General features: G+C 42.1%; 1 protein-coding gene across 10 annotated transcripts in view; it reads right to left on the reverse strand.

Annotated features, from left to right (window-relative positions):
• Nucleotides 1-1,360: 1,360 nt before the first annotated feature.
• AFF3 (AF4/FMR2 family member 3) overlaps nucleotides 1,361-26,452 on the reverse strand; it is a 618,492-nt gene continuing 593,400 nt past the window's right edge. For 9 of the 10 annotated variants that reach the window (XM_032652346.1, XM_032652348.1, XM_032652347.1 and 6 more), the window contains 7 exons: nucleotides 26,137-26,200; nucleotides 23,491-23,627; nucleotides 18,637-18,708; nucleotides 16,522-16,615; nucleotides 14,135-14,184; nucleotides 13,774-13,997; nucleotides 1,361-10,648 (listed from right to left, as the gene is read on the reverse strand). In XM_032652346.1, the coding sequence (XP_032508237.1) occupies nucleotides 10,527-10,648; nucleotides 13,774-13,997; nucleotides 14,135-14,184; nucleotides 16,522-16,615; nucleotides 18,637-18,708; nucleotides 23,491-23,627; nucleotides 26,137-26,200 (763 nt within the window). In that variant the 3' untranslated portion in view covers nucleotides 1,361-10,526. The remainder of the gene's footprint in view (nucleotides 10,649-13,773; nucleotides 13,998-14,134; nucleotides 14,185-16,521; nucleotides 16,616-18,636; nucleotides 18,709-23,490; nucleotides 23,628-26,136; nucleotides 26,201-26,452) is intronic. The other variant, XR_004352729.1, reaches the window with a different exon arrangement.

The raw sequence follows: 26,452 nt of genomic DNA on the forward strand, positions 1-26,452 counted from the left end.
ATTAAAAAACCACTTTTCGCCCAAAACAACTTGCAAAAGAAGAACAAAGCTGGAGGACTCACACTTTCTCATTTTAAAAATCACTACAAAGTTACAGTAATTAAGACAGTGTGGTGCTGCCATAGGGCACAGTCAATTGTTTTTGGACAAGGGTGACAAGACAATTCATTGCGGGGGGGGGGGGTGAGAAGAGTCTTTTTAACGAAGGGTGCTGAGACAATTGTATATCCACATGCAAAAGAATGAAGCTGGACCCCTTTCTCACGCTGTACACAAAAATCATCTCAAAGTGGATCGTGCATCTAAATTTTAGAGCTCAAACTTTAAAACTATTTGAGGAAAATATAGGAGGAAATAAATCTTCATGACCTTGGGTTAGGCAAACACTTCTTATATAAGACACGATGAAGGTACAAGAGACAAATTTCAAATAGATAAATTGGGCCTCATCAAAATTAAAAACTTTTGTACTCGAAAGGACACTATCAAGAAAATGAAAAAATGACCACAGAATGGAAGAAAATATTTGCAAATCCTATATCTGATAAGGGACTCATATCCAATACACACACACAAAAAGAACCCCTTACCACTCAACAGGCAAAAGACAAATAACCTTTTAAAAATGGGTAAATGATTCAATAGCTGTTTCTCCAAGGAAGATTTTTAAATGGCCAATAAGCACCTCAATATCATTAGTCATTAGGGGAATGCAAGTCAAAACCACAATCTAATACCACTCACACTCGGCAGAATAGTTATCAATAAAAAAAGACAATAACAAGTGTCGACGAGGATGCAGAAATTGGAACTCACATACGTTGCTGGCGGGAACGTACAACAGTGCCGCTCCTGTGGAGAACCGTTTGAAAGTTCCTCAAAAAGTTAAACACAAAAAAAGAAAAGGGGAAAAGAAGTGCAGGCTTACATCAGTCTTAGCATGGACCGTTTTCAATGTTCGTCGGCCGTTTGCGTTCGAACCATGTCATATAACAGCTACCATTTATGCACTGCTTTATAATAAACAAAGCTCTGACATGCAAACAAACAATAAACAACAATCGAAAACTCTCTTAGCAAGATAATTCCAGGTTCTATCACAGACTGCTTTATTTCTCTTTCACTCCCAAGTGACACTTAACCTCTCCTCCCAAAAGCATTCTGAGACCGGTGCCCCTTCCCTTAAAATGCTGTCATCCATTCTCCTAGCTCAGAGGGAGTCAGACTTTTGTAGAGGAAAAGATAGTTTGTGACTAGTGGATTATATTTAAAACCAAATCGTGTAACCCAAGAGAAAGAACATTTTACTCATAAGAAGTTCTAGGAAGAGACAGCAGGATGTTTTTGAGACAGAGTGATGTTGATTTCAAGGTTTATTGAGACATTAAAAAAGTAATCTCACTGATGCGTTAGCATTTACCTTCAAATATAAAAGTGCTTATTCTTATAAATCCTTAAGGCTCATTCTGTTGCAGTACAGTAAGACACTTCCCCAGTCCAGAACTGTGCTACATGCGTTTCATGTGACTTACAGACACGGCAAAATCTCCAAACAGTCAAATAAATGGTCGATGATTCCACCATCCTTGTACATGTCAATTTAAACTCAGACACAATAGAAGATCCCCCCAGACAAATCCTTAATATTAGTTGTACTTCTCCACTCCTTCCTAATATCTTGCCCAAATAATTCACTATTGAATTATTCACGATTTGAACGTGGACTTCTGTTTATTTGCAATATGATAAATACAGCTGTGTGGGAGTAATTTTTTTTTTTTTTTTCTTAATACAAGAGGGAGACAGAGAAAGGGGAGTTAACATTTGCACTTCCTTAAGAAGATCCGAGCAACCAGCAAAGTACAGAAACTTTAGGCTCCAGGCAGGCAGACATCGTAGAGGCAGCCTGGGAGTTGAGGCCCCTCTTTGGGAAGAGCTCTGGGGGACTTAGTGAGAGTCCACTGGAATTTCCTTGGAAAAAGCGTTCACGAATTTTGAGAAGAAAAGCTGGAGGAAGTGTTCCTTACTAAAGCCACTGTTCTTTATTAATTCCTTGGGTTAAGATTTTTATCACATTCTTAAAGACACAGGTAAGAGCACACGATTTCATCAGGAGTAGGGTTTGTCATGGTGACGCTTAACAGACCATTACGACTACTTGGATTAAAATAGTGACGATCCACACAGATCCCGGACTTTCTAACCATATCAAATGTTCTCACAAGAAGCCCCAAATGAATATCACATAACAAAAAGGAACTTAAACTTTTTTAATAGTGAACAACTAGACAAAAATGGAAATGGTATTGGACCTTAATAAATACAGCACTTTATAATCAATGCTACAACATGTACATTTTTTACAGCGTAAATTACTGTACAGAATTGTCCGACTTAAAATCCTCTTCAATTGTTGAAACAATGGTAAGACCAATTCCTGTAAGAGGAGAAGATGAAGGCCCTTTAATCTGGTTCAGTGGCTGCTTCATCCGGATTGCTGGCAACGTCTCCAGGGGAATAAGCAGGATTCTAAGTTGCTGGCAGCTTTCCCAAGACCGAGATGCAGAATTTGAAATGGTGTTTGATGTGACACACTAGGCCATTGATATCAGAATATTGAATTAGAGTTGCCAGCTCCATGAATAAACATCCAAGATGACACAGCAAAAGGAAAATGGTGGAATTAAAATTCCTGCTCCAACCGAGGCAAACTACGTGGGAGTGAGTGACTTTGAACTTGATTCCACAGAACCTCAGCGGTAAGCAGCTATTGTGCTGTAGTAGGCGTGTCTGTTCCTTAATATCCTGCCTGAGATAAGGGGAAATCTGAGTATCTAGCTGGAGTATCTCCACCTCCTCATGCTAATACACCTTCTGTTGCCACCCTAGAATTTTTAACCTAAACACCCAGAGTTTACCCCATAAGGTGTCGTGCTCCCCTGGAAAGGGTATTGGTACTGATTCGGGCTTCAATCAGGCTGGATCCTTCAGGACCTTCAGCTGTTGCTCTTTTTTTTTTTAAACATCTTTATTGGGGTATAATTGCTTTACAATGGTGTGTTAGCTTCTGCTTTACAACAAAGTGAATCAGCTATAGCTGTTGCTCTTTTGTCCTAAAGGAAAGGGGGTTTCCAGTGACTATGACAAGAGGCCCTTCTGAATGAGTGTTTCATGATTATTTTGGTTAAGCTCAAAGCACTGATTTAGGGACACAAGGAAGCCCCTGTGTCTAAATAATATAAATATTAAGCAAAAGCTAAAAAACTTCGAGCCCACATTTAGGTCGTGACCTCCGTGGTGTGAAACACTCAGGTCAATGGTCAGAGTTCCAGTCTCCGTCCTGATGTTTGGGGCTAGAACAGTCACCCTCTAGCTTGGCATCGCAAGATCACTCAGTTCTCAGGTTGATTTTCTTTCTCCTGGGACCCTGAGGTTTAGCCTACAATGAAGCAGTCACGTTGAGGCAATTCTCTAACGCGCTCCATCCCTTCCTCAGGAGGAGTTTCCTCTTTCCCGAAGCTCATGACATACACAAGTCCCTTATGACAGATCTCCCTTCTCAGGGACAGACCTCCCAGAGCAGCTGTCCTCTGTCTCCTGGCCCCAAACAAACAAAAAATTACCATCAGAGGCACAGGATTCACATGAAGAGAAGTCAGCTTCCCGGCATGCAAAAGAAATCCAGGCGAGCACAGGGAATACGACTGTGCTGTGGGCATCTGGCTTGACAAGGATGTCTGAAGCCCGGTGTTCTCGAGGCGGGCTATGTTCTCATGGAAGAGGCACCCATTGGAAGCTTGGACCCAAGGTTCCCTCTTCCACTTTCCATCTGGATACCCACTGCTCCCGTAAGACCAGGACGGGACGAAGAAGAGGACGGTGCGACTGTATCACTGATCGCAGGGTACCTGGCAGCCCTGGTGCTCCTGCCCAGGACAGGACACCCTGCCCCAGCTCCCTCACTGCCGGCGGGATGGACTCAAAGTGGTAACAACGAAGGCTGAGGGGTCCCATGGAGGGGCCTGTGGCGACCCGTTGTCATCATCTTGGTCCCCTAGAAACGGGTCAGAGCTGGGACAAAGTGTCATCTCCCCCATCACCCACCTTTGCATCGTGGTGCCTGCAGAGACAGTGGGTTTCCGGTGCCTCTGTTCTGACAGTGATGCTTAACTCCAGCTGTGGGTGACAACTGGGGATCTCAAAATGCTGCCCCAACAGGGTGGTCCTCACACTCTCTCGGTGGGGCGGGGGGGTGGTCAGTTGATGCTCTGCGTTACATTTCAGATGGACGAAAAGCAAGCGTGGAGAGGGGCTTTATTTAAGAACCGGGGGCAGCAGGCAAAGGAGGAGAGCATCCAGGCAGCCCGCTTATTTCCCAGACTTCTCATCCCCAAGGTCGGCGAGTTCTAATATTGAATCTTTGTCTCCTGAAAGCCCCCACTGTCTCTAGTAACTGTTCTTCGAAATAGTCAAGATACAGAATCTGACTTACTGAACTTAGAAGGAAAAACCCCAAAGGAACAAAAAAAATCAAGCCAGCTCTCAGAGAAGGACATTTCGGGTTGAGTTGGCAGCCCTGGGAACTTCAGGGGATCAAGAGTCGGTTTGCAAATTATTCAAAGGAAAAGTGTTAATATTGCCATTTCACCCCACAAATAGGCCCCAGAGAGAGCTGGTAATGCTAGGAAAGTGTCTATCACTAAAGATGAGTGTGTTATGTGCTTAGGATTTTTGACACCTCAACTACGTGGCTATATTTCAGGCTTCGTGATCACTCACGCTGTAGATGAGGGTAACAGAGGAGACTCAGAGAATGTTCTTTAAAACAGGGGTCCCCAACCCCCAGGTCTCAGACCGGTACTGGTCTGTGGCCCGTTAGGAACCGGGCCGCACAGCAGGAGGTGAGCGGCGGGCGAGTGAGGGAAGCTTCATCTGTATTTACAGCCGCTCCCCATCGCTCGCGTTACTCCCTGAACCGTCTCCCCCCATCCCGCCACCATCCGTGGAAACACTGTCTTCCATGAAACCGGTCCCTGGTGCCAAAAAGGTTGGGGACCGCTGCTTTAAAAAGAATACATACGTTTGGCTACTGTGGGTGGATGCTGTATGGTCAAGTAATGCACATTCCTCAGGAGTAAGTATTTTCTTTGCTCATTTGGGCATCTAGAAATAAAGAGATGATAAATACTGGGGAAAAAAATCAGTTCTGTTTTACGAAAAAGCATTGGAAAACAATATGGAAACTAGAAAAGGGTGATCATTTTTATAACCAAAGAGCACTGTTTGAAAATCCTAAACATGGGTACTATCTTATATCATAGTTGGATATAAATATTTTCTGATGAGCTTTTCCTGTGCTAGAAACGCGTGGAAAAACAAGTCCTTGATTCAGCTTTTCAGGTCTCATCACTACTTCCTGGTGCTTAAAGACAAATGCTGATCCTTGTGTTGATTGGCAATTAGTAATTCATCCCTTAGATCAATGTGTTTAAAATTGGCTACACGAGGTGGATTTTCAAAGTAACACAGAGGGATTTAATCCCTCGATTCCCATTACTTGAGTCAGAGCTGTGAGTCTAAATCCCCTTGTAGACGACCCCACATTCACCCCCTGCTGCCTCAAGAGTGCCAATTAAATAAAATAAAAACCAAAACCGTGGTCAGATGTAATTCGTTTGAGAACAGAGTTTTATCATTTTCCTCATGCCAAGCAAACAAATGGACCCGTCTGATGACATATACAGAAGAATTCGGTTTGGACAAAGAGAACACAAATCTCAAGTCTGAACATTTCTTGTGCTGTCAGGAAGTTGTAATATTGAAAAACTGTGCTCTTCTGGGAATGGGAAGACAAGGAAATAAAACTCTGGCTCCAATTTGTTGGAAATGCAGTTTATGTTGTTGTTTTCTATTTTTTTTTCACTTTCATTAAAAAAAAAAAAGTCTTTCAAGACTCCACTTGATCCAGGTTTCATCGAAAATGGGTTACTTCTTAAAAATAGGATTCTGATGGGAACAGACTTCAGCTGAGTAGAAGGCAAAACTGCGTAAGGGAAAGACAGCTCTTGAAAGACTATTGGGCGTTTCTTAGCCCAAACCACCTCTGAAAGAGTATTAAGCTCAGTGGTCTCTGGAGCAAGCAAAGCCAAGGACCCCGGCCAGGTCATCTTTGGGATGAGGCGGTCTCCATGGTGACCGGAGCTAGGGTTCTGCTGTCGTATTTGAATCTAAGGATATAGGCTGGGTAAAGTGAAGTCACTGTTTTGTTTCTGTGGCTGTTTCTGCTTCTTTGTTTAGTTTAGTTTGGGGAGAAGGGGAATGAAAAAGGAGGGAGAGAAGAGTAAAAAAAATGAGGTTAACAAAAAACCCTCCCACATCGGGGGGGATACATCACGGAAAGCCACTGGTCTAATATGTCTATCTTCGTTAGTTCAAAATTCTCTCATTTCACTCAACCAAATATTGCCAGCATTATTCTACCATGTTGGTTAGAGTTGGAAAAACCAGGTAGACACAAGTCAGGGAGTTAAACTTCTGTCATTATGGAATGATGAGTCAAACAGTGTCCCAGGGCCACTGGTTGGACAGGCATCAGTAGTCATCAAAACAAACACCTCAAGCTTCCTATGCAGTGTTTTCTGGGACAATGGGGGTGTGTTCTCACCCATGCGTGTGCGTTTGTATCCTCACACATGCATGTGCGTGTGTAAATATGCTGGGAAATGGGAAAGACAAATAGTAAACTATACTTACAATAAAGAAAAACATACTTTTTACCCCCATGAAAAATATCAGACTTATTAATGATAATCTGTGGAAGCTCCATTTAAAAATTTTATGAAACAACAAGGTCCATTCTAAAGAGATTATGAAATGGGGACCAGAATGCTTATTTGAATATATTTTTGATTCTGAAGTTTCCTTGTAAAAATATTCACAGAAATTGGTGGACATTTTTTTTTTACGTACAACTCGATGCCTCTCATTTATAACATAAATCATTTAATGTAACATTTGCAACCTTAGAAAGGCAGACGTAGTTAATCCAAGTCAGTTTATAAATTCCCATTTCACATGGATTAAAAACTGCAGATAAATTAAGTCACAATAATATCCTGTACATGCATTAAGGCTGGTGACTGCTAGAGTGTCTTGGGTATCTACAGACAGGAAATCACACACAGATTACTGGGTCTGAAGAGTGTCTACATCATTTTAAAAAATCTTGCTCTTTTTTTTTTTTTTTTTGGTGATACAGATTTCAACAGTAACTCTGGAAAACTGTGAAAAATGTTATTTAAAAATATATATGTATATACTACTGCACAGTTTCAAAGATGTGGTTCATAAATAAGGTTGGCTGCACTGATTAATCTGATAACAATTACTGCACTTCTGAGGTGATTTGAACACGTAGTGACTTATACTCAATATTAGGCACTAGTCATATCCTTCAGGCGTACTACAGTTTTATGTTAGCTGTATTGTACATATATATTTTTAAACGTATGCATTTATACAAACTGTGTATTATGTATGGGATGTCAGAAATGTACACATCACTGTTATATAATACACACATCATTGTTGCACATACGAGGGTACGTTTTAGTGCAGAAGGCTCATTGCATTGATTCCATGTGTTCAATCTAGTACACAATTTGTCAACTCTTCAGATTTTTTTTTTCCAGTACATTCCTCTTTAGACAGTGGGTCCGAGTTTCCCTTTGTGATTTGAAAGTTTCCAGCAATGTGTTTTAACTGAACCTCTCTTTCCAAGCACAGTTCTGCACGTTAGTCTGATCTGTGTCGAATGGTAACGAATCCCACATTTTGATCAGGAATACATTTGGGTTCCTCTCTTTCAAAGATAACTCTAACAATTGTGATCCAGGTCCGTTCAGGTCATGGAGGGATAAGGCCAGTTGAACTTGTACTGAACTTCTGATGAAATAATGTCTTCAAATAGAAAACAATGATGATAGACATTCTACGTTCAAATGGGAGACTCTCTAGAAGGATATACAGGAAAAGGATGAGCAGTGTTGTCTCTGGGGAATGGGACTGAATACTTCCTACTTTATACTTCTCTGTATTGTTCAAGTTTCTACCGTGAGCATGTATTACTTTCCTAACCAGAAAACACAAGAAAGATATTTCTACTTTGAACAAAGCTAACTAAAAGAAACCAGCAACGATCAGAAGATGCTTCCTTATCAAAAGCATCAATGCCAAAGCAAGGAAAAACCACTGCTACCACTGCCCCCAACATGCTCTACCAATGAAACAAAAGACACTGAGAATGGCGTGCTGTGACGGCCCCCAAATGACCAGCTTCACGTTTTGCTGGAAACGCGGCTCACCGAGTGCTGATGTGGTGCTGCTTGCACAACTAGCCAGAGGTCACCTGTGTGTTTAAATGGGTTTCACAGGTGAGCACATCACGTGAACACCACCACGAGGCCTGAGACTTGAAAGGTGGGGAAGACCAGAAAAGCACCCCAGGGATGCACCATGGACCCTGGGGGCCATCCCTTTTTGTGAGAGTCTGAACATTTCATCAGAATTCAGCAGGAGTGAGTACAACTAAGCCTCAGTCTTCCAGAAAAAAAAAAAAAAAAAATTCAAAATGTCTTAAGTGAGACTCCAGTGGGATTAGGGAACTCTAGCAACAATTAGTGAAAGGAATGTCAGAAGCACCTCAGTTTAATAAATGTAAAAAAGAAGTACTGTTAATATTTCCAGATGCTTGAAGGCCAACGCCAAACGCAAATTGCACAAAGCCTTCACTTGTTCATTTAAATGAATTTCAAATCACCAAAGCTACTCAATCATTTGTAAGGTTTTAAATCAGTGCTTAGAGCTAGGGGATGACAGCAATCTTATTTCCCACCTACAGATCAGGCTGACAAAGACATTAACATTGCAACCAAACCGATAAGACCATCAGTATCTGTTATAAACGTTTTGTGTTCCCATCACCTTGAGAAATGGATTGTTCCACATATCACATCACCTTTCTCAGGCCGTCTTGGGACAATTTTGTCAAGTGAGAGGCCTCAAGGTTATTGTTTTTGTTTTTAAAGTATAGGAAGTATATCCTCTTTTCCAGGAGTTTTTCTTTTTTTTTTTAACCGATATTTTTATATCCAAATATATTTAATAAGATCAAATCTAGGGTATGACGAGAGACAATAAAAGAAATAAATTTCAGACAAAAACTGTAAACAAAGATGTCAAAAAAACTAAAATGTAAACTTAATTTAAAAAAAAAAGAAAGAAAAGAATCAAGGGCGAGACGGAAACATACCAGACTGGTCGTTGCTACCCCAGACAGGACTGCGATCCTTGCGGGAATAACTTACTCTGTAGAGTAAGCAGCTTGCTAATCAAAGCCTGAAACACATCGCCCAGATCAAAATGCATTCAAGGCCCGCAGTGACACTTTCTCCAAGAGTGAGAGGATTAGATAGAATCATGATAGCAAATAGTTTTTGGCCTGAGAAGCAACAGATACAGACCCGAGTGAACGGACATCCTGGGTAATGTCCTCATCTGGCCAAGAAAACTGGTAAGAAAGCTATCATGGAAAGAAAACACTTGAAAAATATCGGCCGACAGACACCACGTGGCTCCACAGCCCCTGGGTCACAGTGGCAGGAAGAAGAAACACATGTGCCGGGCGGGCTCCTGGCGTGTGCAGGAGATTTCAATTACTCACTGAGCCCCCCAAAGCAGTTGTTGCTGCTTTCATGTTGGTGAATTTTCAAAGACACTGAAGTTTTACCAAATCTCAGTGTCACGGTCATACTATTTTGCGGGGCAGGGCAGGGAAGGCCCGTGGGAGTCAATTCACTTGCTTTCTAACACGTTTAGTTGACAGTAAAGTTGGCTGGAGGGGGCAGGTACTAGACAAAAGGCAGGGTATTTGGTAACATGCAATCTAGTAAACGTCCACAAAAATAACTGACTTATTTTCATTATTCAATTACCCATGAATACACACAGTCAAAAAAATAATAACTGGGGGAGAGTATATTAATACTGAAAGTAATCAAAAGTATAAGAACTAAGATGATCTTAAGTGGCAGTCAAAAAGCTTTTGGTGTGCTGTACTGCACCTGGTTCACTAACCCATGAGATTTTCGTTGAATGTTCTAAGAAGTCATGGTTTAGCTTTGAACTAGAAAGTGTGTGTGTGTGTGTGTGTGTGTGTGTGTGTGTGTGTAAGCGTGTTTTCTCTAATCAGAAACGTCTGATCACTTTGTCTAGCCTGGGATTATGGAAACTAGACAAAGGAAACGTGTTCTAAAGAGCTGTGTATCTCACACACTTACACAGGCAGCTTTTCTACACCCACACATACAAACACACATGCCCTGGGAGAAAAGACCATTGTTCGATGCTGAGAAAATATTCACCGCCGTTTGAGAAATGCTGTGGCTGGGAACTTCAGGAGCACAGTGTCCAGAAATGTTGAGCCGTCCGTGAAGACAAGAGTGCCCTCCAGCCCGAAGGCGGGGCCCCTATGTCAGGTGGGTGCTGTTCCGCAGCCAGTGCAGGCCCTGCTGGGAGTACTGGACCAGGTGCTCCATGCTGCTGTGCAGGGTGACTGGCCCCATGAGCAGGTCCAGGTCATTGAAGAATTCTAGGGGACAGAGAGGGTCGTTAGAGGGACACGCACTTGGTCCTCTTTATAAATCAAGCCTTCTCTGTCCCATCATTTGACATGAGCTCAACCTAACAAAATAAAGCCCCCGAGAGCTCACCTATATCCCAATAATCCCTCAACTGGCGACTTCTAATTCAAACGAGTGACATTTACAATATTGAATTTAATGGATGCTGTGTGTTTTACATGTCATTTTTTCACTGTTCTATAAGTACACTGATTTTAATAGATTTAACTCTTCATGTTTAAAATATATACATGTATATAGACAGAGAGGAAAAATGTGTATGTATTTTACTGAAATAATTCTGAATAAACAAAGGAAACATGGCATGGCAAAACCAAACTAAACCAAACCCAACCCAAATGAATGGCATTTATTTAGCCAAAGAGCAAAGAAAATGTACTTCCTCAGGCTGCATTCTCCTTGTGCAGTAATGCGTCCCACCCTGAACTTGGCCTGCAGCTCTGTCATCCCTTACACTGTCCTCAGCTGTGCTATGTGCTGAGCCCCTGTCGGGGGAGGGTGGGAGTCCGATGGAGGAGGCTCCAGGCTCCTGGAGACAAATCAGAGACGGGTTTTTCTTTCTTTTTTTTTTTTTTTAATTTTATATTTATTTATTTGGCTGCACCGTGCGGCATGCGGGATCTTAGTTCCCTGACCAGGGATTAAATCCGTGCCCCCTACAGTGGAAGCACGGAGTCTTAACTGCTGGACCGCCGGGGAAGTCCCTCTTTTTTTTTGGAGCATCCAGCTTGTTTAAATTGTCTTTTATTTTTATTTTACTGAAGTATAGCTGATTTACAATGTCGTGTTGGTTTCAGGATTCAGTTATACATATTCAGTTATGTATCTATTCTTTTTCAGATTCTTTCCCCTTAGAGGTTATTACAAAACACTGAGTACAGTTAGTTCCCTGTGCTATACTGTAGGTCCTTGTTCACAGATGGGTTCTGAAACACCTCTGCTGAGGTCACCTTCTAGTCCTTGGACATTCTCTGGGTTTGTCCCTTCTTTAAACATTTATTACTGCCAAGGCACTACACTAGGTGTAGGAGGGCAGAGGCAGGGGGTACACCGAGATGAAGAATCTAGCCTGGGAGGCTCTGCCGTCGCAGAGATCACGGTTTGGTGGCTCATAGACACGAATCAATTCATGTGGCTGCCAGGCTGCCCTAACTGGACCACTGAACAGCACTCCCTGAAAGTAAGAAGCTGGGAGTATTCTTTCAAAGGTGCTCTTGTACGTGCTGAATGAGGTCCTGCTGGGCAGGCTCCGAGAAGGGCCGGGAGGACAGCGTGGCAGGCGGCCAGGAGGAGAACAGGGGAGGAGGGGCAGGTCTGGGGAAGCCATGCGGACTTTGCACTCGATGTGCAGCTCTGCTGAGGGACGGCTGGCAGCAGCTGGCAGTGCCATCTGGAGCCTGGCCTGCTCAGGCTCTCCCAAACTGGCCGTGGACATTTGTACATTTGTCCCTTCTGTTTCATCCACTTGTGACACATCCACCCCACTCCATCTCAGCCACTCAACTACTGTTTGCTTTTCAAAACCCTGTTCCGTGCCAGCTCCTTTGGCGAGCCTGCTGGCCTCAGCCCCTGGCACTGACCTCCTTGGCACCCCACTGGATTTTCAGGGTGCCTCACCGCCGCACTACTGTTATGTCCTGTCTGGTTTCATTATCAATTTCACGTACTCAGGCCTATCTGTGCCACTGGTTCCTCATCTCATCATGGACATCCTGATCTTAGCCTCAGAGGCACATGTTACCATGGGAACAAAATTTGCATTTAATGGCTTGATAGTGAGCTCAGATTTACACTCTCACCCAGCACTGGAGAAAGAGTAGTAAACTGGTATAATCTTATGGGAGAAAGTTAATAATATACCAATACATATCTTAAAAGAATCTATACCTGTTGACCTCCATATTCTACTTCTACAACTCCCTCCTACGACAAGAATCAGAAATACGAACAACGACTGACATGACGGTACTTACCGTAACGTTATTTGTAACAGTGGGAAAAAATTGGAAGTAACACAAGTGTCCAACAACAGGGGAATGGTTTGAGAAATCAGGATACTTATGATTGCATACCTCTATTTTGAAAGTATTATAGAGTCATCATAAAAGGTGTTCCTGAATGAGTTAGTGACATGAGAAAATGCCTGATATAATGTAAAATGAAGAAAAGACAGGATGTAAAACTGTATATATACTATGATCTTATTTTGGTAAAAATCATGCATATTTGGAGAAAATGAGAAGCAATTTCAAAAGGGTTTTTTTTTTCTCAATACAATGTTAATAGTAGTTATTCCTTAGTGACAAGATTACAGATGATCAAAAAATTTTTTTCTCTATAGTTTTTTTGTACTTTACAAATTTAGCCACAGTAAACATGCATTCCTTTTGTAATCAGTAAAAACAAACATTATTTAAAAAGAAATACAGCTTACCCATCAAACACATTTTTTTTTTTTTTTTTTTTTTTTTTTTTTTTTTTTTTTTGTGGTACGCGGGCCTCTCACCGTTGTGGCCTCTCCCGCCGCAGAGCTACAGGCTCCGGATGCACAGGCTCAGCGGCCGTGGCCCACGGGCCCAGCCGCTCCGCAGCATGTGGGATCTTCCCGGACCAGGGCACGAACCCGCGTCCCCTGCATCGGCAGGCGGACTCTCAACCACTGCGCCACCAGGGAAGCCCTCAAACACATTTTTTTTCAGTTGTGAGCAGCTATCACTTCAATAGCTAGCAACATTCATACTTATCAGTTAATTAATTCCTCCAGTATTTCAGATGCCCAACTGTGTTCTAGGCACTATGCAGGTCTTAGGAATACAGAGTTGAATAAAATGTAATCCCTACCTTTAAGGGGCTCACTGTCTGAAGGAAAAAAAACATGTGTGTGTGTTTATCTATATAATTTGTGTCTGTATCATTGGTACCTATATCATCTCTATCTCCATCTCTATCTCTGATCTTTCCCACAGTATAGACAGCTTCTACTATTTCCTCTTCGCCTGCTGATGCCCAAGGATCAGGGTGTCCCCCTGAGCTGTGGCTGAACTACGCACACGCTCCCCAGAGGCACACATACCTCTGTTCTCCTTGGCCAGGTTGTCCGCCATCTCCCAGTAGTCATAGCTGTGGAGAATGCTGTTGGTGATGCTGACGTGGTTGGCTGCCATCTGGTGGATGCGCTGTGGGATGCTGACGATGGTTGATGGGGACAGGGCGTTCCCATTGGAGAGGCTCCCCTGAGATCCCACGGAGCTGGTGGGGGAGGGGTTGGGAGACATGGGGGATGGGGTGCCAGTGCTCCTGGAAGGGGAGAGCATGGGAAAACAGGTGGAGAGGTTGGTAGGGCAGCCCCTCAGGGCACTGTAAGCAGAGGAGCACCTTACCCAGCGTCATGCAACACATCATTTATCACCTTCACTTTGGAAAAATGAACTTACTTTCCACTGGCCCCCCATGGAGATGGGGCTTGGGCAGCTTTAGATGAATTCTGCAGGAAAATAAAAACATTGACAGTGAGTACCATCTGCTTGAGTTTAAACAGCCCACAACAACGTGTTCTCAGGTGACCGCTGAGAGAAGTAACGGCTGACGTTGTAGATAAAATGCAGATTCACAGAAATTGGATCTGGGGAGTTTTTAATTACCAGGCTATTGGCTTCCTCTCTGGAAGATAGTGGGAGGCAGCTGCCCCCTCCCACTGACACAATGAGAATGTCTTATTTTTAAACGTAGGGCATATTTGCAGAAATCGTTGACATATATTTAATGCCTGAAAATATATAAGACATCAACTGTTACCATTTTTTTTTTTTTTTTTTTTTTTGCGGTATGCAGGCCTCTCACTGTTGTGGCCTCTCCCGTTGCGGAGCACAGGCTCCAGACACGCAGGCTCAGCGGCCATGGCTCACGGGCCCAGCCGCTCCGCGGCATGTGGGATCCTCCCGGACCGGGGCACGAACCCGCGTCCCCTGCATCTGCAGGAGGACTCTCAACCACTGCGCCACCAGGGAAGCCCAACTGTTACCATTTTAACTTATGAAGCTTAAAAGTATTTCTCTTCAACGAAGTTGCTCTTGAATGTTTCTAAAAGAACAGATTAACATGTATTTCCTTAACAACAGTGAATTCAAAAATTCTGATTTATTTAAAATTCTGATATAGGATATGTTGCATGAGCCAGTTGTTTGCATCAGGCATTTAAAAGACATTTTTGCCTTTGGCAAGGAAAGCTTCTAAATGTACAGATAGATTTCCTCCCTGAGAGCCCAATAATGCTTTCTTGGGCATAAGTCTATGAGACTGTTAAGGAGAGAATGGACTTTATAATATTGAATTTTCCCTTCCAGAGACAAGAAAATAGCCTCAGTCTGGTTCCCCAGAGACAAAGTGTTTCTTTTGGTTAAAAAGCACTTTACGAAGTGGTGACCGATTTTTAGTTTTTAGTGGAGGTGTCATCAAAATGGTGAGAAATGGCCTTACATGTGGGAATTTGGCAAAATCACCTTCAGGCCTCTTCCCCTACCACTAAAGTCCTGTGACTATAAGAAAAACATGGGTGGGGACAAAGGCCTTTTATTCAGAGCCAGCTGTACTGAGACAACTCATTTTTTATGGACCAGTTATCACTGTTTCCTAAAGCTTTCATAATCTCTGAACTTTAAGTAGTATTTAAATAGCCTTTGATTTAGGGTATCTACCAATACCTTCTGGGGGAAGCTCTGATATTTAATTTGTATTCTCTTTTCGTTCTGTACAGTTTCATGGACTGCCTACAGACATTAAGAACATCTTGGATCCCTTAATAGTTCTGCTGTAACCTCTGTGGCTTACAGAGTTCAGACTCCTTCTCTATTCAAGCGTTTTGCTTGACTGTAATAACTCTCTTTAGTATTAGCTCTTAGATTCTAAATTTTTGAAAACTACTTATCTTGACCTCAGGCACCCAAAGTAAAGGGAAAGGCTTAGTGTCAGTACTTGTCATTATGACTGACGACCGTCAATGGACCAAGACAGTGGCTTAGCTCCTGGTCACTGCATGCATGACCAGGAAGGAGACAGTATGCTGGGTGGACATCGCCCACGGAATGCCCAGCATAGCCGGCTCATCAGAGATCATCTCCAAGAAGTGGAGGCTGGGGATTAAAGATCGAAAATGATGGTTGTGTATCTGACAAACAGCCAGTGGAGGTAGAAATGGCGTAATTTCTTGTTCCTACAGTCAAATGGGCAGTGAAGAGGCCCAGAAATCTCAGATGAATTATTCACAACAGTACATCAGAGGTTTTCTGGTCTTTTTTCCCCCCTCTTTTCATTCTCCCAGTGAAAATGACTTCATTCCCTGAGATAGGTAAAAGTTAGCACGGTTTGCAATTCTATCCTTATACGAGCACATTGTTACTGTTCTAGTGCCTCTGGGTTCTAACAAGTCATTTCTTACCATTTAAAATAACACCTTTATGAAAAATTATATTAGCTACTGGAGATAGCTAAGAGGAAGTTCTAAGGAATTACTTCTCAGAGGAAGAAGCTCTAAGTGAACATGAGCAATTTATGTTAGCTATAAAGACGGATTTGCTAGGACACTGGGATAGGTGAAGGGATCTTCTTTCTTTAGAGGCTATAAAAATACTTGGACACAGGCAGAGGGATAAATTAGATGGGCTCTCAAGGCCATCCTCTGAGCCCTGAACACGAGTATGTCATAAATGGGGTTCGTGTGGATATCAGCTCCTGTATTATCCCCAAAGCAATGGATTCTACCTTGAAAATGTCCTTGACAGGGAGACAACTGGGTACAACATGTTGCCTGTTAGCCAGACAGTACCTTGAAATAGTCGATAAGTGCTTTTGAATACTTTACAGCGTGATCCCTTTTGAGTCGAAACATCCGCCAGTACAGGAGAGCCAGGCATCGGTAACTGCAGCAGAAAAAGAGGAATAGCCCCCGAAAGTATGAGTGGGCCCTGTGCTAACAAGACTTAAAAACAATCTTGCTGTTCCAGGTGCACTCAAGGTCTATAACACGGTAGGCATATGACCTTCCTACCTGTTCAATGTAACTCAAAATTCCAAGGAGTTACTCCACAAGTATATCACTTCATATAAAGAAATATGAATAAAAGAAGAATATATATAACTAAAGAATATAAATATGAAGACAGAAAGCAGCTTTACTGCTTCTTTGTTGGGACTGAGGGGCTTGTCATTTTCTTCTTCCACCACTAGGAGACAGTCTCTCTCCATGAGAGGAGGGAGGAGGCTCTAGCACACAGCTCTCACTGCTTCCTGGGTGAATTTCAGGGCACAACTACCTTATTCTGATTTGCCTTGACACCCTGGACTTCCGGCAGCGGCTTTGCTAAAAGAATAGCCAGCCCTTCCACCTGTTTTTATTCCCTTCACTACCACTGTACTGGACTATAATTAGTTCAAATAAAGTAACGGATATGAATGTATTTTATAAAAACCATACTGGGAGTAGTCACTATTTTATGTTACAGTTTATATATTTGTTATTTACATACTAGTATTCTATTTTATATAATATTAACGAATCATTGTTAATTTATTAATCCTAATAAGGAACTTAAAGTTTGAAAAGAGCACAGAAAGCATTTCCTGTGCCATACCCACTTTTTTTAAAACATCTTTATTGGAGTATAATTGCTTTACAATGTTCTGTTAGTTTCTGCTGTACAACAAAGTGAATCAGCTATACTTATACATATATCCCCATATCTCCTCCCTCTTGCGTCTCCCTCCCACCCTCCCTATCCCACCCCTCTAGGTGGTCACAAAGCACCGAGCTGATCTCCCTGTGCTATGCGGCTGCTTCCCACTAGCTAGCTATTTTACATTTGGTAGCGTATATATGTCCATGCCTCTCTCTCACTTCGTCCCAGCTGCCCCTTCCCCCTCCCCGTGTCCTCACCATATCCACTTTTCCTTGGTGCTTTCCACTCCTAATCATTTGCTAACTCAGATCTGGTGTTGACATACTAGAATACCAACATACCAAATACAGCTTAATAGTCTCTTAAATATTTTTTTTTCAATTTTAATTTTTCAATTTATTTTCATACAAGTTTTAAAGGTTACTTTCCATTTACAGCTATTACAAAATATTGGCTGTATTCCCTGTGTTGTACAATATACCCTTGACCAAGAGTCTCTTCTTAGCACACCAAACTCCAGAGGACGTGATGTTGCAAAACTAATGTTTTCTCTTTTGTGTATGTTGCTGTTGTTGCTGTTATATTATTTTGAGATTCGATTCTCCAACTTGCAGATCAGGTTCTAGAGTGGAGTATGAAGCATCAGAGAAAAAGACACTTTGGCTTCCCATCACAGGAGGAACCAACAGAGAGGTGTCCTGTGATTTGAGGGAGTACTAAGGAGATGTCGAGGGGAAAATTATTATTATAATCATTATAATTGTCACCATTACAGAAAAAAAACCTATTACGTGTTGATTAACATTTAAATATTGCTTTTATTATCAAAGTGGAATGAACTGCTCCTCAGTTTAATGTGTTGAGAACTTGAATACATCATCTTGATTCAGTTCTACTAATCCCACATGTAAAGAGACAGATGAATTATCTTGATTGCCTCTAAAATGTTAAACACAAGAGATTACATTTGGCGCAATTCACATTCAAGTGATTAAAACACAGACCTGATTTTAAGACACACACACACACACACACACACACAGAAAAATGGGTCCTTGTGTCATGGACCTGTTGGTTTTCAATCACTGTGAATTCACCTCATGCCTAGGACAGCAGGGTGCAGGCTCTCCCTGGCCACCATGAGAACTGCCTTTGGTTTGGTGTGTCAGAAGCGCTAGGAAACCGTCGTGCATTTCAGCACCTGGTTTGCCAGTGAAGATGTACGAGGCTGGGGAGGCTATTTTAATCTGATGTGAGGCACTTACCATAATGCAGCCAGCTGTTTATCCTCTGGTGTGGCATTGGGGCCTGAGTGGGTTTTTAGTCTCATAGCATACCTTAAAAAAAAAGGAAAGAAAAACAAAAAAATTAAAGCTTTCTTATTAACAACATCTTCTAGGATGGAAGTTCTCTCTGCCCAATACTTAGTTTTTCATAGTGCTTGCTGACAGTTCTTTCTTAGAAGCCAGCTGAGGCTGCCCCATTTTCTCTAAGCATGACGTGATTGTGATGACTAGAACAAAATGGCTTTTATGACCTTCCAGCAACTTTCTGCCCTTTAACAATACAAGTCCAAACGCTACAGATGGTCAAGAGTGGTATCAGTTCAAGCATTATCCACATATATGGTGACACATCCATTTTTACAAATTCTGATTTATGGCTGAGCGGCTGACAAGATGGGAGCAAAGGTCAATCCTTCCAGGCCAATCTCCAAAAAAATTTTTATTCCTTGTACTCAGATGACTGCTTGGATTTATTCCTTTTTTATTGTTATGGAACTCTTACTTTGACAGTAGTATAACTGTCCTGGATGCATTAACTAGTAGATTTTATGAACTTTATTCAATCTCACTTATTTCTCTGAACCAGAGGTCTATGGCTGTTCCTTTCTCCAATAATATACCAAGTTACTTGCAGACTCTTGGAGAGAGCTGAGGCAGTATATGGAATGGTCAGGGAGACCTGGGTTCAAGTCCTTACAGTTGTGAGAGCTTAGACAAATTAACAGCTTTAAGCCTCCATTTCCTTATTTATAAAGTAAGAGGAGTACTGTGGATCCCACAGCATTGCTGTAAGGATTAAGTGAGAGAGTGTTTGTAAAGTTCTTGGCATAGTGGGCTGGCTTATTGCAAATTGCTCAAGAAATGATACTGTTATTACACTATCTCCACAGCATGCAGACTTGTAGTGGTTTTTTTTTTAAATTTATTTATTTTTGGCTGTGTTGGGTCTTCGTTGCAGTGCGTGGGCTTCTCGTCGCGGTGGCTTCTCTTGCTGCGGAGCACGGGCTCTAGGCATGCGGGCTTCAGTAGTTGTGGCACGTGGGCTCAGTAGTTATGGCTCGCAGGTCTAGAGCGCAGGCTCAGTAGTTGTGGCACACGGGCTTAGTTGCTCTACTGCATGTGGGATCTTCCCAGACCAGGGCTTGAAGCTGTGTCTCCTGCATTGGCAGGTGGATTCTTAATTACCACGCCACCAGGGAAGTCCCTTGTAGTGTTTCTGAGTGTATCTCTTTGCTTAGTTTTCATAGTGGTTTCTCCGGGTATTACAAGATACATATGTGACTCATCACAATTTATTGGTATCAATATTTTCTACTTTGCTTGAAGAGTTGAAACCTTACTTCCATGTCACTGCTTTTAAATAACATTGTCTTGGGCATCACATGGTGGTATGATTTTTGTTTCAATCATCAACTATGATTTATAAAACTCATGAGGAGGACAGTTTATTGCATGTACCCATAGTTCTGCTCTTATGTTGTTTTTTCTTCCCTCCTGTTGGTCCAAGATTCCTTCTTTTGTCACTTCCTTTCTGTTTGAGAAACTTCCTTTAGCCAACCTTTAAAGGTAGGTCTGTTAGAAACAAAGTCTTTTCGTTTTCCTTAGTCTGAGAATGTTTTTATTTCCTCTTTATTCCTGAAGAATGAAGTCTCACTGAATCTAGGGTTCACAGTTTGACAGTTTTTTTCTTTCAGCATTTAAAAAATGTTGTGCCACTCCCTTCTGGCTTCCATGGTTTCAGATAAGAAGTCAGCTGTTATCTGAATTGGTGTCCCCCTATGGGTAATGTGTCATTCCTCTCTCATTGCTTTCAGGATTTTTTTTTTCCTTTGTTTTTAGTTTTCAGAAATGTAGTTTTGATGTGTCTTGGCATGCCTTGCTTTGGCTGTTTATGCTGTTTGGGTTTTTCTCCACTTCTTAAACCTGTAGGTTTATGTCTTTTGCCAAATTTAGCAAGTTTCAGCCATTACTTCTTCAAAATATCTTTCAGTTCCATTCTCTCCCTCTCCTTCTGGGACTCCAATATTGACATGGAGGTTCTATTGTCATTGTGCTTGAAGCTCTATCCACTTTTTTTTTTTTTCAGTCCGTTTTCTCTCTGTTGCTCCGATTGGGGGGTAAATTCTATCTTCTGTTCTCAAGTTCATTGATTCTATCCTCTGTCATCTCTACTCTACTACTGAGCCCCTCCAGTGAGATTTTTATTTGTTATATTTCTCAGTTCTTTAATTTCCATTTGGTTCTTTTTCAAAACAACTTCTATTTCTTTGATGAGACTTTCATTTTTTGTTTGTTTCAAGAGAATTTGTAATTTTTTGTTGAAGCATTTTTATGATGGCTGCTTTAAAATCCTTGTCAGATAATTCCAACATCTGATTCATCCTGGTTACTGGTGTCAACTGATTGTCTTTTCTCATCTCAGTTGTGGTTTTCTTGTTTCTTGGTATGATGAGTGAGTTTCTATTGTATCTTGGACCTCTTGGCTATTATGTTAGGAGACACCGGGGTCCTGTTTAAATCTTTTCTTTTAAAAGGAAGTCATCCTGTTTAGGTTTAGCAGGCAAGTTATAACCTACTTCTGTGGGCTGTGGTTCCATTTACAATTTAATTTTCATAGGTTTTGTGGTGCAATTTTGATCTGTGGTGGCAGGGTTCCACCCGCCAGTGTCCCCCAGTCACTTGGCGTCCTTTGGTGGAGAAAGGAATTCTCTTGCCTACTGGGACAAAGAACACATCCTAAGCTGGGTACCTGTGGCACGATCCTCCTTGGGGGTGCTCCCAGCTCCCGAGTGTCTCTCAGTGGGGGAGGGGAGTCTCAAACCTGGTGGGCAACATGCAGCTTCAAGTGGTATATCAATGCTGTTTTCTAACTCAGATAAGAAAAACTCTTTTTTATCTTAGTTTTTGGAGTAGCTTAAGGGATTCTATTCAATCATCTAGAAAATGCATTGTGTTTTCCACCCACGCGAGGTCCCATCTCTGGTGTAGAGCGGGTGTGCACATCAGCACCTCCAGTTTATTTGCCATCAGGCTTTTATCATTGTTTGGATTTATCTGTTTGTTTTTAAAGTTTGAATGCCTTTAGGCAGGCTATGCAGTTCACCAGAGGCCCTGTGACTTGCTTATTTGTTCATTCCTCAAATATTCACTGAGTACATACTATGTTCTACGATCTTTTCCAGGGTTTATAACCACATACACGAACAGATCAAACAAAAACCAAAAACATCCCTCTGTTTGAGGCACTCACATTCTAGAACACATTATGGCTTTGTGCCTGTCCACTTCCACCCATATTCTTCCATGCCTGCCTGTGGGCATCTGAGTCTGTGCCTTATTCTGAGGAAGAAATGTGAGAATCTAGGATCTCTGAAAGTAATTTTAAGCTTTTTTTTTTTTTTTTTTTTTACTATGGCAATTTCTTTTCTTCACTGCCCAAAATGCTGTACCGGGTAAGAAAACGGTATGAAGGAATCACCAATACATTGGTGTAACAGAAATATTTTATTTATTTATTTATTTATTTATTTATTTTGTGTGTGTGTTTTTTTTTTTTTGCGGTACGCGGGCCTCTCACTGCTGTGGCCTCTCCCGTTGCGGAACACAGGCTCCGGACGCGCAGGCCCAGCGGCCATGGCTCATGGGCCCAGCCACTCCGCGGCGTGTGGGATCTTCCCGGACCGGGGCACAAACCCGTGTCCCCTGCATAGGCAAGCGGACTCTCAACCACTGCGCCACCAGGGAAGCCCAATAGAAATATTTTAATAAGAAAAATGGTTGGAGAGTGTTAACTTTCAAAACATTCTTGAGAAGTACTTTTTGAAGATGATGTGTTCTTGACACTGGGATAACAAAGTCAAAGGCTGTCATCCTTTCCTACTTCCTGAAGGAGAACAGTGTAAAATACCAAGGAGCAAACCTGGGCCAATGCATATCAAGAAGGTTAAATTGAGGATGACTAGAAATCTTCCATCTGCAATGGTGAGACATGGTAAACCACATTTACTCTTAGGTTGCCTAGAATTCCAGAATTAGAAAAGTCCCTTAAAGTTAGTTTTGGGAAGGATTATTTCACATAATGGGTATTAGACATTATCCCAAGCAGTTGAACCAGCTAAAGACATAAAACATATGATGAAGGTTCCCAGTAGTGTTAATGGATGAAATTCCCTTAATGGTTCATTAAAGAGACATTAAGGATGTGCCTTTCCATGTTGCCATCATGGAAGACAAAGAGTCGCCCACCCAAGTCCTTGCTGTGCCCCAGTCAGAAAACCTGCTTCTGCGCATACCACAGGTCTTAACCCAGGCCGGGGGATGGCGCTCACGTCCAAGTCTTAGACCAGAACAACGCCAGCACCTCTTCAGATGGTCTCGTAGGATGGACTTCCTTTCCTAAAATCCCCTTGAATCTTCTTTCCTTTCATTAAATACTCCTGAATCATTTACTGATGAAGTTAGGATTTAGATTATATGAATCTGGATCAGGTTAAAAAAAAAAAAAAAGCAGTATGGAGATGTAGTGAATTCAGATTCTGCCACTTCCCAGCTGGGTGAAGTAGACATCTCACATCTCCCTCAGATTCAGCTTCCTTTCTGCAGCCAGCGGGGTTAGAGGAGCTGCCGCCACCCCCCGGCACTCACACGGAGAGCGAAGGAGGCAGCCTCTGCAAAAATGTCTTGCAAGATTGTCCACTCTTATTTGGGGGATGAACATTGGTTCTTGGTAGCTGACAGTGCAGGCTGACATTCTTTTCTGTGTTCACAGCACTTATATACATTCTTCCCTCCACCCCCAACCCCTGCCCCCAAGCAAGAAAACGCAGCGCTTACCTGATGAGCTCAACTGTTTCTGAATACATTGTATATGGAGATTTGGATTCCATTGGGCCCTGCTCCATTGCATTTCCACACTCAATGAATGACAAGGCTGCTTCAGCATAGTTCAGAGCCTTTCCAAACTTCTCCACCTGATCAAGAGAGTTAATACAGCGTCTTCCTTAGGAAGAGTTTTTCAAACAGCATTGTCACATAATCTATACACTTTGAGAAACCCGACTTTGAAGTTCCAAACTCCTGTGAATGGAGCTGAGAGAAGAGAGAAATAGGGTAATACCTTCTCTAGGTATTTTCGCAAATTGCTACTGGTTTAGGGTAAGTGAGTAAATGGTTATACAGAATTATACCAAATCCACAACTGCCAATCAGAATTGTGCAGAACTTCACGGCTGCTTTAATTTCTGTTGCCCTCTTTCCAACTCCTAATGGTTTGTCAACTTTGCTCCTTGGTCCTCACTGCTGTGCTAAGTATATATCTACGTTCATAGGCCTGACTCCATGCAATAGTTTTCACACTTTTGGGGTATACTCTCACTTTGATGGTTTAAGGCCTTCCTTATTATCTTTTACACTATTTGTGACATTTCCATCTCCACGCCTTCCTTTAAGTATGTATTTTTTAGTTGTTTCGTTAGCAGTTAGAACGTCACCCTACGCGTGAGGGTGAGGAGAGAAAGGGAGAGGAGGTAGAGCTCAAGGCATGATTTCAGCTTGAAGGACACAACGTTGAAAATTAATTTAAAAAAGACCTTTTGGGATTATAGGAGGTCCCTAAATTTATGTTAATCTTTACCCCTATCAGTGAGGATAACCAAGAATCAGCTTTACGTTCTTAGGTTCTCATAAATCTAAACGTACACATCAGGTTCATGCGTGGTTCCGTGCATTCTTCCTCTCGGTGGATCATGACACATTCTAGATTTGAATTGCATCATCTCCGCAGTTTTCAAACATTCCTTCATCAATCAAAACAGAATTACACAGATACTCTTAACTACTGATCTAAGTCTTCCCTCTTAAAAAACCTCTCATGGTTATTCATGACACCTCAGGAAAGGGAAATGTAGAGCAGAATTCTCCCGCATTAGCAAGTCAAAATTTTAAACAGCTTATAACCCTAAGAGGCTATAGAGCAATATTTCTTGGCAGTGCTTTCAGATTAAGGAAGTCATTTCTTTCAATAAGTATTTGCTAAAGCACCTGATTCTGTGTGGTCTGTACTTGACACACAAAAGCTCCTTCCAGGAACATATATTTGGAGAGAAAAAATATGCACTCACAAGATAGCTCAAAGTGCCTGGTAGTCTGTGATTAACTAACCGAATGCAAAGCAAGGAGTCCAATGCCAAAGAGAGGGCAGGAAGGGAGCAAGTGAGGCTCCCCAGGGAGGCTGGGGAGGAAACTGGGAAGGAACAGTATGATCTGGCTGAATTTGGGGAGGACACTGAAGGTGTGGGTGTGCGTGTGAGTGAGAGTGTGAGTGTGAGGCTCTGCAGGTGCAAAGACCTGCCAGCTGGCACGAGTCAGGTGTGCTTAGAGGCAGCAGGGGGCCAACATGGCTGGAGCAGAGTATCGCTGGGAAAGGCCAGGTTGGGCAAGATGACACTGACTGAGGAAGCCTAGTAAACACTGGATGATTCAGGCAGGAAATTTCATTCTGCTTTAAAATTCAATGTGACCATGCATAGGTTCCTTCGGGTGACCAGAACTCTCCATCAGACTGCGTGACTGTGATGACAGAAACTCTACCTCCTATTTCCGTTCTGTATTTTCTGACACCCCGTGGTTATTTCTCTGTACACCAGTGGACCTAGGCAGTTAGCTTCATATAAATGCATCCTTGGTGGGCAAAATCAGTAGCATTGGGAGGTGGGGTACAGTTATGGCTTTAGGCATCTTCAACCCTGGAATAATACTCTGAAGGTCATTTGAAATGCCATATTCACCTCCAGCACCCTGATTTCACTTATGAGCACTGGAGGGGAGCAGAACTAGAATTACTAGATGGGAAAGACTCCCTTTGGATGAGATCTTCTGACAGAACAACCATATGATTTCTTTTAGAAAAAACCAGAAGTGTTCTAACTCTTGCCTGAAGGCTTTAAGCTTTCTCAAATAAATTATCCAAGTCAGAAAAGTTACTCTCTGAAAACATCAAATCCTACAACTTCAGGGTCTTATGTGCAGTGAAATAGTTTCTGGATTGTCCAGATTCATAGGAAAAATTCATTCTGGCAGGTACATATGAAGAACACAAGTCTTTTTGAAAAGGGATTTGATCCTGGGACCAAGCCAAGCGTTGGCCAGGCTAACAAGGGAGAAATATGCAAACTTGGGTGTTTTCTTTTTAAGGAAAGAAACTATTACCACCCACTGACTCCATTGCCTCTGGTTCCTATTCAAACTTTAGGTCTAAACTGAAATATTAGTTTATCCAGGGCTTCCTCCCAGTCAGACATCATTGGTTGAGGTCATAATTTATTGGGCGATGAGCAATGGATTATATAAACATTTTTGCCTTTAACAGACCCAGCCATCCTTGTAATAGATTTTATAATGACCCTAGCTATGTTGCCCCAGTGATGAAGCTGTGGTACAAATGTCATTTGGAGGACAGGATCTGGAGAGAAAAGGTCTTACCATTGCATCTGCTTTATGCTTCATTCGCTTAGCTTCTTGCATAAAATAATCTGCACTGCGTGGCCTACGAGGAGAGGGTGATATGAAACGTCATTACCATGCAAGTGCAAGATCTTTGGAAAACATTCTTTCCTTTGCTCACACTTGAAGCACAATTTCAAGACTCTTCTTAAGACGGAATCAAGTATTTTTCTTTTCTTTTGCATTTCCGAACTACTATAGCCTATATGTAAAAGACTCCTATTATATTTCTCTTAAGTTAGCAATCCAAAACACACTCAATATATGCACATAAATATATACATTTACAGTGATT

The sequence above is a fragment of the Phocoena sinus genome, chromosome 13 (assembly GCF_008692025.1).
Source record: "Phocoena sinus isolate mPhoSin1 chromosome 13, mPhoSin1.pri, whole genome shotgun sequence".
In the NCBI taxonomy this organism is placed as follows: Eukaryota; Metazoa; Chordata; class Mammalia; order Artiodactyla; family Phocoenidae; genus Phocoena; species Phocoena sinus.